Genomic DNA, 14,056 nt, shown 5'->3' on the forward strand with positions numbered 1-14,056 from the left:
TTTATGGTTTCAGCTGGGCAAGTTCGAGAAGTCTGACGAATTTTCAGCTTTGTCAAAAAATAGGTTATGGAGAGACTTGGGTTAAGAAGGGTTTGGGATTAGGTCTGGCTTATGGAAAATATTCTAACGACTTACAAGACTTTGTTTGAGTGTGCCAAGGCTTGTTGAAGGTCTAGGTCATCCGGGGTTGGCCAAAGTTCCATTGCATTGGCTGGCAGGGTTGAATCCTCCAAGTAGTTGGTGCAGCCCACACGAATCGATTGGATTTGGTTGCTTGATCTTAGTCCTTAGACAATTCAGACCCAAGGAGGATCTAATCACCTTTGGTTGCCAAGAGAGAGCCCTTAGAAAGGGTGAGATGAGTCAAGGGGGTAGGGACACGCAAGGGGATGATGAGAGAGAGAGAGAGAAGAATGTCCACTAAGAGAAGGGCATGAACTAGAGAGAGAGGAGAAAAACGATTTTGAGAGAGAAGCTTTAATTCTTTTCTTGATTACAAATACACCAAAATGAGTCTCTTTTATATAGTAAGGGTGCTCTCATAAAAGCTACACAACAAACAAACAATACTTAAATAAAAAAACATCTACTTAGGTAGAACCATGGTTGCCAGTTGAGGAAGCAGCAGTGGAAAGCGATACGGGAAGCGAGGCACTTTCAAAATTTTAGGAAGCGGGAAGCATGGGACGACTTAGGAGCGAATCAGGAATCGTCTCGGAAGCGACCTAAGAAGCGGGGGGGGGGAAGCAAAAAAAGAGAAATAAAATAAAAAAATTTGAAAAAAATGAGGGAAGTGTGTTTCCCATTAAAGGGAAGTGTGTTTCCCATAAAAAAATGGTGCTTCCCTGCGCATTTTGGAAGCACGACATTTCGCGCTTCCCCACTTACCTAGGCGTTTCCGATAACTCTGAGTAGAACCTCACTGGCTCCTTAATTGAGAAGCTCATTTCACAAGAGTCACTTGGGCTTCCCAAAAATCATTAAGAGGGCATTCCAAAGGGTTGCACAACCTTCCTAGAAGTCTTAATGACCTTGGGGCGCCAAGAGGGTGGGGCCCACAAGTCCTTCCATGGCTTTATAGAGGGGACGTCCCCTGTGGGTCGCACTTGCATTCAATGCCAACACTAAATGAGGGCACCCAATGGTGGGTCCCACATTGTTGATGTGGTTGTTGGCTGAGCTGGCCCTCCCAAAACTTACCAACATAACAAAAAAAAATGAGGCAAAGATATAGAAAAGAAATAAAAAAGTAAAAGGTCTCATAATATCAGGACAATATTGTAATATGTATAAGTTTATGACATTTTCAAAATATCGTGATATTTTTCCTTTAATATTGTTTTATGAATTTACAACTATACTATCGCTATATGTTCAAAATATCTCATATATTTGTGACTACGATATATATATATGTATATATATATATACTGAATCTTTTGGAAGTTGCATAAAAAGTAAAGTGAATGAAGCCCCACTTCCTACCCAATCAAAAAATGTCTATTGAATTTTATTTATCGGTAACAAACCATTTCATTTAAACCAGTTTTCCTTATTTAAAACTATCTCAAATGAAGGACACCCTTTTGACCGCCCTCCTAATTGTGCACCTCTCTCTCTAGAATTTTCTGAGTTTATCTCTCTCTCGATTCCTCCAAGGGGCATACATTCCCTTTTGCTTCACACTCACCCGGTTTTGTGTTCCCTCCTATCAACCACTCTCTCTCTCTCTGGAATTTTTTGAGTTAATGATCATTAAATTTTCTACTTTCATGCATGAAAATGTATTGGGAAATGGTGAAACGTGACGAGATCACGTATCAACAATATTAGGCAGTTCTTGTCGGGAAGAACAAAAAAGGAAATTAAAAGAAAGGCAATTTTTGTGCTAGACTTGTTTTCTTTTTCTTTTTCTTTTTACCCCCCCCCCCCTTTCGATTCTCTCATTGAGCAGCCGACATCTCTCTCTAGACACTTTTGGGAGGGGATCTTTCTTTGTTGGTCTTGATTTTTCACCATCTTTTGTAGGGACGTGGTTGATAATCCATTGGCTATTGGAATTGGTAAGGATTGGTGGGTAGTAAGTTCAGAAGAATATCTAAAGACAGGTGATATTTGTATCACCAATACTAATTTGATTGTGCATAAATTTGTGTGTGGTGAGCAGTAGTTTTTGCCAGTCTTTTTCTTTTGTACTTTTGATATTCTAGATATGTTTTCTGCTGTGTTGGTGCATCCAATAGCATATCTATAGTTGTGTAGCTTTTCTTATGCCCAAAAACGTCCTTATCTTTCCAAAGTCTTTTATAGTGTTATTCTTTTCTTTTTTTTTGAGGAAGAATAGTGTTATTTGTATTCATGAATGTAGAAAATTTTCAATGGATGTTGGAAGTTTTTGATTGATCATAATATTTAAAACACATTGAAACATATAGAAGTTTATGAATATTATTCTATTTTCTGTCAAAAGAGAATAAAGTGAGAACCAACTTTTCGTTATGAATTCTAATATGCTCACACATCTAGAGGTATGTTCTTGAAAGTTCTCTTAATATTAGTTTTGTTTGTTGGTTTTTAGGCTGTGACCAAACTTACATCATCATTAATGTTGGTTTGTATCTGGCCTGTGCGTTTAGATTAGGCTGGGTCTGTTATGACCTATCTGATGATTCCTTTGTTGAACTGTGCTGCCAAGCTTGCTTGCTTTCGGCCATACATTTTCTTTTTAAGATTGCACAACAATTTTATACCATTTCATGATTACCAAGAGTTGTCCCACATACTTTTTTGTTTTTTTATTGCACTTTGATTTGAATTAAACTTTTACTTGCTTGATGTTGAAATTTTTGTTATTCATCCCAAGGACAGTTGGGATGGCATAGAGACAGTTCATGTGCTACCCCCAAGGTCCTTATTGGACTAATTGCTGGTGTCTGCTTTGGTACTGGTTTTCAGCCAGGACCATGAAAGTGTAGCCATTGGAGCTCCAAAATGTTGAAGAATTTCACACAACTCGATTCTATTTCTGATCTTATGGAAGGAAGAGCAAAACTTGAACATGCAACCTCTGTTAAGATATAGATTGATGCTTCATTGGGATAGATGATCCCACCTGGTGCATCAGTCATGTTTAGACCATTGATACCTTGTATCTCCTCTCCTGTGGAAATTTTCTTGGAGTGCTTTCTTGCTCTCTTGTATCTGGCGTACATGTTTGTCGTTTTTCCCGAATCGAATGTTCTTTAGAATAATTGTAAATGGTGCAAAATAGTCTAATACAATATATGGCAAACATCCTTCAGGTTTCTAATATCACCTTCAAATACTGGTGGTGCTTGAGATAACTCAAAAATATATATAGAAGTATCGTTACAATTTTGTTCCAAAAGAGCACCTGATCCCCATGCTTATGGACGATGTTCAGAACTATTGACTATATTTTTAAATTCTTTAATGAAAGAAAGCCCTGTTTGAGCATTCTCGTTTATATGAAATGTTTTATTCAATAAGGGCTTGTTTGTTTCATGCATCTTTCATAGGAAACTGCTGGGCTGGCAATCCTTTTATTTTCCTTTCCCACCATGAATGAAACAAACATCAAATCATCATGGTGGGAAAGTGCCGTTGGCACAAGTGGGTCCCAGTTTTTCACGCCACCTACCACTTTTTGTGTGTGAATCCTTTCATACCTCCCTCGTGAAAGTATTCTCATGGAAAGGCTAAGCTGGCAGGATTTTTACAGAAATCCATGCCGCCTCCCATGAAAGGCCTTTCTCTTCCATGGGAATGAAACAAACAGGCCCTAGTCTTTTCTCTTTACTCATCTTAGCTTTGTGGTTTAGTTTACTCAATGATTGTATTGTTTTCAAATTTTAGAATGTAAAAGAGCTGGCTGTATGGATGATGTGAGTGGCCGCAAATAAGTGTGTTCTGTACACAGTTTTCATGCACACGTTCATCAGCATATAAGTCAATCACATGGATAGTGGATGAAAATTTTGGCATGCAGACACTGATTAAGGAAAGCATGTGCTTAAATATATAGCAGTACACCAAGTTATACTTAATCATTATGTGATGGCAATGTTCATAGTTTAGTCATTAACTTGAGATTCTGACTTGGTTATGCTGATCTGACCACTGGTGATGCTAAGCAACTTCAAGATCAATTCCACTGATGTGCTCCGTTGATATGTTTTTTTTTTCCTCCTTCACAATGACGGAGTTCAGAGAGGCCGCTATCAGTCAATTTGATGAGGTGCAACAGCTATTAGTGTTGCTGTTCAAGAAGATGAATGGGCTGCAAGCAAGTTTCTGAAGTAACTGTGATTCTGGGGAGTGGACAATTGAAGCATTTTTGGAGATGGCTGGACTGGGATGAGAACTGCTTCCTCTGTTTCTGCATGTTTTCACAGCTTTGCTCTTTCTTAATTTTTTATTTTCTGGTACTAATGACAGCAGCTGAAGTGTTTGGGTCGCTGCTCTTTGGTGCAATACGTCATAGCAGACCAACTTGGGAGCATATATCACAAGTGGAAGGTGGTTTCCTAAGGAGGTGGGGATCAAAGGACTGGTAGCGTGTGATGTGGGAATCATGTGCGCTGCTGCTCCTCTGCTCAACATTAGATCCTCATGAGCAGATTAAAATCCAAATTGCTGCAGACCCACAGCTTCGGTACGACCTCCAATGTTTCTGTCACTCTTTAGGTGACTGAATGTACACAAGTTCTGTAAGAACCTTGGTTTAATATGGGAAATTTGGTTTCTCAATTGGTTTCCTCTGTGTTTTTCCTGCTCACTATTATCTTCTGATGTTTTGTAATGTTTGTGATTAACGGTCACCTTTCTTTGGTTCTTTGTGACACTGTTTATACAAGGAACACAAATGATGTTTTAAGTCCTTCAAAAAAGAAAATGTTGTTGGACTGCAGCAATTTTGCAAAGTAGTGAGATCAACTTAACAGAAACAAGTCAAAAAAATCTAAAATTCTTTATCAAATTTGAAAATCCTCAGTTTATTAGCTTTTCCGGTGCAAATGCATGGGTTTTGTACTAGTGTGTGTGTATAGATGAATTAGGAATGACATCAGAAATTAATGAGACAATCATGCCTTTGTCTGATGTATTGGAATGATAAATACAGAGTAATAGTTACAAACAACAACAACAACAACTACGCCTTCATCCCAAAACAATTGGGGTCAGCGCTATGAACCAAAAAAGAGAAATTCATTTTGGGTCTTCCACATGAATCTTTTTCCTCCAATCATTTATATCCAATGCCATGTCCTCGGTGAGGTTCAAAGCATTCATATCCTTTCCGATCATCTCCATCCAAGTCTTCCTAGGCCTACCCCGACCTCTTTTAACTAATCTATTTTCCCATTTCTCCAAGCTTCTAACTGGAGCATCATTAGGCCTTCGCTGAATATGTCCAAACCACCGTAAACGATTCTCTCGCATCTTATTTTCAATGGGTGCAACACCTACCTTCTTACGTATCTCCTCGTTCCGAATCTTATCTTTTATTGTATTTCCACACATCCATCTAAGCATCCGCATCTCAACTACACCATTTTTTGAATATGATGTCTCTTGGCAGCCCAACATTCCGTACCATATAGTAAAGCGGGTCTAATAGTCGTCCTATAAAACTTTCCCTTCAACCGCAATGGCATTCTACGATCGCACAGCACTCCAGTTGCACTTTTCCATTTCATCCACCCAACCTTTATCCTATGATTAACATCTCCATCAATTTCTCCAAACTTTTGAATGATGGATCCCAAATATTTGAAATAATCATTCACCGGTATTTCTTGCTCACCAAGCTTCACTACACTCCCATCACTACTTCGTTGCTTACTAAACCGACATTCCATATATTCAGTCTTACTCTTACTCAACTTAAAACCTCTAGCTTCCAATGTTTGTCTCCATAATTCTAACTTAGCATTAACCCCAGCCCTAGACTCATCAATCAAAACAATATCATCAGCAAACAACATACACCACGGTACATTTTCTTGAATTGATCTCGTAAGCTCATCCATCACTATCGCAAATAGGAAAGGGCTTAAAGCAGATCCTTGATGTAACCCAACCGTTATCGGAAAATTGGTTGTCACCCCTCCACAAGTGCGGACATTGGTTACTACTCCTTCATACATATCTTTAATTATACTAATGTACTTGAGAGAAACACATTTCTTTATCATTGTCCACCAGGGAACGTCCCTAGGTACTCTATCGTATGCCTTCTCTAAATCAATAAAAACCATATGCAAATCTTTGTTCCTCTCTCTACATCTTTCAATAAGTTGTCTAAAAAGATGTATAGTTCTTATCATTAAATTGAAATTTCTTATATTGACAAGATAAACTAAAAGTGAGTATGTACAATACAACCGTACAGTGTCTAGAGACCTATAACTTGATTTAGTAAAATGATTGATTTAACAGTTCAATAGGGGAAATGAATTTTTTTTTTATACTTCATAGCATCTCATCAGTTGTTGACACCATAAACCATAACTTTCAATATGCACATCCAGGAAAATAGAATTCCTACACTACCACATATGCTAAGATCAGCATTATATGATACCTGTGCAGGAGCACATCATACATGCCAACAGCTGCATCTGTCATTCAAAAGAAGCAAAATAGCATCATTCAACCCCAAAAAAAAAAATCAATTGAATATAAAACATGACTACTGAAAGGAAAAAGAACTTAGAATTTGAAGTACGAAATGCTGTCTTACGAGCACATTGAGAAGCAATCTTTCCAGTTCCCATCTTCAGATCTTGTCGAACAACCAAAATCTGTAACAAGCAATTTATCTGGGAAATAAGGCCTAATAAATTAATTTTACTAACAAGAGAATCATAAAATTCAAAGGCCGATAATTTTGAAGTTGACAGACAATTTAACCTTCAGCATGGATGGACATTCCAAGACTAAGAACTGGATTTTCAAGAACATGGATCTGAACACTACCAGAGACTCAATCAAAGGATTCATAGGGTGTAAGTAGCGGTCTTGTGTGTACACTTAACATGTATGCATCAATCCAGTACTCACATATAAGTCCGGTATTTGCATCGATGGAGATATGGCATTCAAATAAACTACCACACCTTATCTTAGGAAGAATATCCAGGGTCAGAACGAAGAACAAGGCCTAAACATAGTTACCTAATCAAGAAAACGTCAGGCAGATAGAAAATGACCTCAAAATGAGGGTTCCCTGATACACAAAAGCCATATGCCGCAGAAACTGCCCAATCTTGAAATTCAGATGCGTACAAGTTGTTTCAACAAACTATCCTTAATTCTTAAAAAACATACAATAGAGGTTGCAATACAACAGAATCCTAAAGTTGCTCAATTTTAACCAAAGGATACCAGTCAAAAAAGCCAGAGAAAGAACAAGGAACACACACACACATGCACGCACTGCATTTTTGCAAAACTGGCCACTCAAGAATATCAAAATGATAACAACTACGCATATGATGCTTATTGTGTTACTATGAGTCAGACTTGTCAAAAATATCACAAGGATAAAATAAACCAAGCAAAAGATATCATAAGAAAAAATCAACCATACTCAACTCTTCAATCATCCAAATTTACTTTAATTTCATACCTATTTATTTCATAAATAAAAGTAGCCCCTGAAAAACACCAACTTGAGATTACCTAATGTATAAATGAAGAATACCACCAACTTCATGAAATCGCAAACTGAGCAATAAAAACGCATACCATCTTCAGTTCTTCATCATTATTGGGTAAAATCGGCGTCTTTCTCGACTTCATAGACGGTAACGAGCTCCGACCAACACCACCCTTCGAATTTATGAACAAATCTGAAATGAACCCAAAAAAGAAGCCGAGAATGATCCCAGGAATCAAATTCTCTGGCTTCAATTTCAATGCCCACGTGCTCTCTCTTTGTTCCTGAGTATTATCACCAAAAAATCAGAAAAAACAACATAAAAACTGATTCTGCACGGTAACAAATTGAAAGACGAGCAAGCCCCATTACTTTTCTGGAGGAATTTTTGCGTGAACCCAACATCTCGGCTGGAAAGGACTTGCTTAATGTGGAGAGCGGAGAGAGAGAGAGCACTCAGAGGCTCAGTGCTATGCCGTTTGCTTTATGTAATAAGACTTTAAATATCCCAGTCGTTTTATGACTCTGCAAGGTGTCAAATATGAAACGGGTCGGATATGGCTCAATCCCGTTCCATACTGGATCCAATAAGATTAGGGTTTGGTAATAAAGGAGGAGGTCCGATTAAGAATTTGGGTTGGACTAATAGGTCTGATTAGTATATGGAGCCGAGTATAGTTTATAAAATTTAGTACTACAGATGTCCAACCTGAATTCTGAATGAGATCTGCAAATTTGTTTAGGGTTTAGGATTGGACTAATAGGACTAATAGGTCTGATTAGTATATGGAGCCAAGTTCAAGTCCTTTTATGCATATGATCTGGGTATGTTTTTTTTCATATGGTAGATCTGATCGGTACTTCGGCCAGGCCCAGTACTGGCACCTCAAAATCAGATCTTTGTCTGACCCGTTGACACCCCTAGTCTCAATTGTCGACCCTCAATTAGATCTGTCAATCGGTTGATTGTGACCCAATACTTACCTAGATCAGATCCAACATAACCCTAGTTTTAAGACGCAGAGTCACAAATCAAAACTAGGTTGGGCACAGATATAGACAGATATATGTGTGTGTGTGTGGTGGTGGTGGTGGTGGTGGTGGTCAAAACCTGTGTGGGGATGGAGGCGGGGATGGACTTACGCTTTTCCCTGCCCTGCCCCACCTCGCCCCGTTTGGACTGAGGATGAAGGTTAAAATCAAGACCTATGCGGTAATGGAGGGCAGGATTTTGAGACGAGGTGGGGTGGAGACCTTGTCCCCCGTCCCCGCCCCAGTCCACTCTCATCCTTATGTGTGCACAGGCACCCATATGTAGTGTACCTCTATGTGCCCACCTTGACCCAAACCGCCTCATTGGAGATTTCATGGTCAGTATGTGGCTGCACTTGTGCGAGTTCTATCATAATTCAATGGATTCAATTAGCTAACTTGGACAGACTCATAAGATTCGAGTATCATATGAACGTGAGTCTTGCTTACTTGAGTTTCAATTAATATCCAAACATTCTTCATTGTAAAATATTAAAACTAAAAAAGGGGCTTCACTAATTTGGTAGGGGCGATTGGTGAATGTCACCAAATTGAAGGAATGTCTATGAATCCCCAAATTTTGAAAACCAAAAAGAGGGTTATCTGAAAAAAAAAAGTTTTTAGTGAAAAAACTGGACTTGAATTTAAGATGAAATAGAGAGTTAAAGGATTCACTTTTGAAGTTGTGCACATTTCCTCATGTGTGCTGAGCAGGGATTAGCCACATTTAATCAGGAGCTCAAAATCTTCAACACAATCTTTAGTTTATGAGTGATGGCACCTCTTACATAGGGATGGCAGTGGACCGGGGGAAAGCGGGGCCCCGCCCCGCCTCGCCCCGTTTGGACCGGGGATGAAGGGTATGAAACGGGGATGGAGGCGGGGGTGGAGGATAAAATCCATCTCCGGCGCGGAGGCGGGGCGGGGGTGGACGTGCACTTTTCCCCGCCCCGCCCCATCCCCGCCTAATCCCCACCCCAACCCCGCCCCAACCACTTTTCCCCGCAATATCCCCGCCCCGCCTCATCCCCGCTTGGACCGGGGATGAAGGGTATGAAATGGGGATGGAGGCGGGGGTGGAGGATAAATTCCATCCCCGCCGCAGAGGTTGGGCGGGTGGAGGATAAAATTTTGAGGCGGGGCGGGGGTGGAAACCTTGTCCCCTGCCCCGCCCCGCCCCACTGCCATCCCTACTCTTACATGGCTCAAAATCCTAAAACGTGGTGATGCAATTTATGGATAGAAAGATATGATCCTGCCAATAGGGCAAGGTTGGACAGAAAATAAAATAAATTTGGATTTTGGATCTAGGATAGATTCAATATCTAAAAATAATATAAAAAAGAACTAACCTCACAACATTAAAAATCCCATAGATGTTAACTTTGATGCCCATACAAGAGGTCCCACCATGATTGTTATGCTTGGATCCCTAAATTTTGAAAACCAAAAGGAGGGTTTATTAAAAAAAAAGGTTTTTGGATTCAAAAAATTGAATCTCAATTTGAGATAAAAAAGAAAGAGAGTTGTGGGGTTCACACTTCAAGTTACGCACATTTATTCATCTGCCAAGGAAGGATTAGCTGCATTAGAGGCTCCAAATCTTTAACATGGGCTTTAACTTGCAAGTGATTGTACCGCATATGCAGGTCCTAAAAAGAAAATGTGAGCTTTATGGTGTGAGCCACCACCAAGGTTTAGAAAAAACAACAAAACACCGACAATATATGAAAGTTAGAGAGATCCTACACTTATAAATGAATAAAATAAATACAAAGAAAAATTGAATCTCAGCTTGGGCTTAGGTAGTCCTTTTCTATCACAGTGACAAGCATAGCAACGGGCAACACTCCGATTAGGCGTAGGTCCTAGAAAGTGGGTGTGATAGAGGATTTGGGTCTTAGGCTAGGCTAAATGGGCTTAGTTAAGCTAGGGTGCTAAGTCTAAATGAGCAGAGATTTATGTAGGATAAGGGTGCTTCTAGATCTCAAATGTTAGATGTTGGAATGAAAAGGATTAAACCCTTATTTTAAAATCTTTTAGGGAATTCTAATATGATTCCTACATATTTAGGATCTGAAGATCCAAAGATCCAGATCCATCCAAAGGTGAGATGGATGGATTTGATTGGTTGAAGTCTATAGATTTTTTTCTTGGGGTTTCTTAGCCTAGGATCTAGGAAAGGGATAGGTTAGATAGTTTTCTATGTTTTTGAGAATGAGGGTAGGTTCATTAAATCCTATCTCATGAGTTTGTGGGATGGGGATAGGATTCCAAAAGGCAGGCTTATCTCCAAATGGTGCACATTTTTTTTACCAAATGAGTCATTAACAACACATGTTAACAACAATCAAGATCTAATGATAATTAACATGTCATTAAGAAAATGATGATATATCATCAAGTTGGCTAGTTACCGACGACAATCCATGTATTGTTAGTAGGGTACTGATGGCACATCATGGTTTAAGTCAACTGCTAATGACAATTCATGGTTATCTACTAATGACACTCCATGTGTTATTTGAAGATATCAACTTTTTTTAATCATATCTTTTGATATTGACATGATTTTTAGTTTGTTTTAAAGCTGAAATCCTCTAATTTAATTTATCTTTTGGACATAAATATCGAAGAAGCCATTTTGAAGGCCAAAACTGAGATTTAAGTTAGACTTACTTAGAAATGAGCTAAAAACTTAGGGTCTTGATTGTATGAAATGACTCGATCAAAATTGGAGTACCGACGAATGTTCCTCTTGACGGGTTGATTGGGTTCCTGAGATAAAACAAGTTAGAAAAATACAAAATGCAATGCATGAGATGCATGTGAATGTATAAAAATGTATGGAATGGTCAATAAAGAGGCCCTTTTTGGGAAATTGAACCAATTTTGGAAGACAATTGTTAATGACAAATGAAGTATCATTAAGGAACTGGTAACGACAATTCATGTATCATTAGAAAACTGTTGATGACACATCTCATTCTTTAAATCCTAGCAGGACTGTGCTTCTTGTGATTATGACACTTCTAGCCATTTGCTAGCGATAATTCATGTGTCATTAACCGTTTTCTTAGGATTTTAAATTTTGAAGCTTCTTGCTGCCTTCAGAACAATATCAGAGTCCTTTTAATTTGTGATTCGGCAATTCCTTCTCTATGTATTTGTGTTTTTTTCTACCATGGTAAAGATTGAGAAGGACAAAGGATTCCCTTGTTGTGATGTATTGGGCCTCGCACATGAGTATCAAAGGGTTCAGGAGCGCGATTTGGTATGACACCCTTCTTCCTATTTTTTTTTTCTTTTGTTCTTTTTCTTCCATGCCTTTTTTATTTGAATTCTTTCATTGAAAAGCATGAGGTGTTTTGTATCCTCTAGTGCTTCTCCTAACTGGCTTTGTTTGTGGATTGTTGAATTCATTTTCATACATCGAGAATACTTGTTAGAATACCATATGTACCGGGCTGCTCGCCTTTGCGACTTTCAAGTAAATGGCAAGCATATTACTACCCTGGATGATAGGTGAAACCCTTGTACCAACATATTTTGTCTTCTCATGGGGAGTTAACTATCACACTAGATGAATGCATAGAGATTTGGAGGCTCTACTCTCCTCCATGAGGTGAGTCAATTCATAACCAATTTTTCCTTATCACCAAACCCTATAATGAGCAAACAACTTTGAGGAATGAGTAGTCACAAGGACAACTCATCTGAAGGTTTCTTGCCTGACTTTGAAGGCTTTGTGGGAAGCTTACTAAGCCATGAGTAGTCACAACTTATCTGACTAGTCCAGAATGCAACTGAGGGGTTGCTTTACCCTTTGTACTATTGTTTTTATTGTCCTAGGGAGACCCATAGACTCATGGATTTTTGGCATGTGCACCTTTTGAAGCATTGATTATGTCTCAAGAAGCGTCTCTCCTTGGGTAAGGCGGCCCTGGTGTGTCTCTACCGAGGCCTAAACACTTTTGCTTATCAGAGGGATAAGTATTTTATGAGGAGCAAGATTCTGCTCCAAATATGGTTTTACGATCATGCCTTGGACATGCGGCCAGAATAGGTGATTCCCATAAAATGTTTGCAGATGCGGTATAGTGACTTCAACGAAGATCTGAACTGGCAATCTTTGAAGGCATAGCAGTTACTACTAGAGAATCTTGAAGAGAGCTCCATCACTTGAAACATCATACATGTTCACACATATTGAAAGCCCAAGTTCACCAAGCCATATCCCTAGAGGGTCCTTTGGCTAGCTGGTCCTTTATACAAGGTTCCTTATCATCCTGATAGGTACCTTTGTCAATTTTCACAAATTGAGGATGTAATGCGCAAAAAATTTAACCCAAAAATATAGCCCTTTTTATTTTTATCTTTTTAAAATGAATAATGCAAGGTCTTATCAATGGCAATTCTCCAGCCAGACAAAGCACTAGGGTCGCCTGAACGCAAGCGTAAACGTATATTAGCCCACTATAACTAAGTTCGCTTTTCAGGTCAATTTCAAAGAAAAATATATATTTGAATAAGAAACACTTGTTTCTGTTTTTTTTAAATCCAGCAGGGGTCCACACATAATTGCATGAAAAATTGATTTATGATGGCCTTTGCGAACTCCCACAGGTCTCAAATACAATAAAATGCTAATGATAATCCTGTTGTCATTAGTGTGTGTCCTTAGAAAATGGGTCCCTACAACCCAAATTCCTAACAACACATACAAATGTTGACGACATACCAAGTAAAAACACTGATGACACTATTGGGATTGCTAACGACATTAAGGAATTTTATTAATTGTTGTTACCACTGAAAAGGGTAAAAACCCTTCTGGGACCCCTTTTCCACCATTTTTCAAAAAAAAAAAAACTTGAAATTTCTCCATGAATTTTTTATTGGGCAAGTGAGGAATAACATATACCAACAGTTGGACGTCTGATTAAATGGTGTGGGAGGCTTCTTCAACCGAGGATCGATCGAAAACAAGGCAAGTTTTTCAAAAAAACTCTTTCCTTTAATTTTTTTATTTTCCATGTTTTGGGGTTGGAAATGACCGATCTAATCGATCCATTTAGCTTTAGGCCTAAAAATGATCATGCAGGAGCCATTTTTCTATATTAGGTCATGTAAAAATGCACAAAATCAAAGGGTGACCTTCAGTTTTCTAGAAAAATATCCCAAAATAGTTTTTCAATCAATGCCAGTGGAAAATCCAGCTTTCAAGGCTCAAAACCATAAAAAATAGGCTTAAACATAGTTTAGCAAGATTTTAGCCCAGAAAAACATGTAAAATTGTTTAAAATCCAGCATAAAAGGCCATAAAAGGTTGCCAAAAAA

General features: G+C 38.7%; 1 protein-coding gene across 6 annotated transcripts in view; it reads right to left on the reverse strand.

The window, feature by feature from the left end:
* LOC149830144 (Peptidyl-tRNA hydrolase II (PTH2) family protein) overlaps nucleotides 1-8,161 on the reverse strand; it is a 70,343-nt gene extending 62,182 nt beyond the window's left edge. For all 6 annotated transcript variants that reach the window (XR_016433635.1, XR_016433636.1, XM_090015717.1 and 3 more), the window contains exons 1-4: nucleotides 8,057-8,161; nucleotides 7,774-7,968; nucleotides 6,767-6,827; nucleotides 6,608-6,644 (exon numbers count right to left, since the gene is read on the reverse strand). Coding sequence is in view for 4 of the 6 variants with exons in the window: in XM_090015717.1 (XP_089871843.1) it covers nucleotides 6,608-6,644; nucleotides 6,767-6,827; nucleotides 7,774-7,968; nucleotides 8,057-8,089 (326 nt within the window). In the remaining 2 variants the exon portion in view is untranslated. The remainder of the gene's footprint in view (nucleotides 1-6,607; nucleotides 6,645-6,766; nucleotides 6,828-7,773; nucleotides 7,969-8,056) is intronic.
* Between the last annotated feature and the right edge of the window lie 5,895 nt (nucleotides 8,162-14,056).

This window comes from Nuphar pumila, chromosome 8 (genome assembly GCF_984573655.1).
Source record: "Nuphar pumila chromosome 8, dmNupPumi1.hap1.1, whole genome shotgun sequence".
NCBI classification, from domain to species: domain Eukaryota; kingdom Viridiplantae; phylum Streptophyta; class Magnoliopsida; order Nymphaeales; family Nymphaeaceae; genus Nuphar; species Nuphar pumila.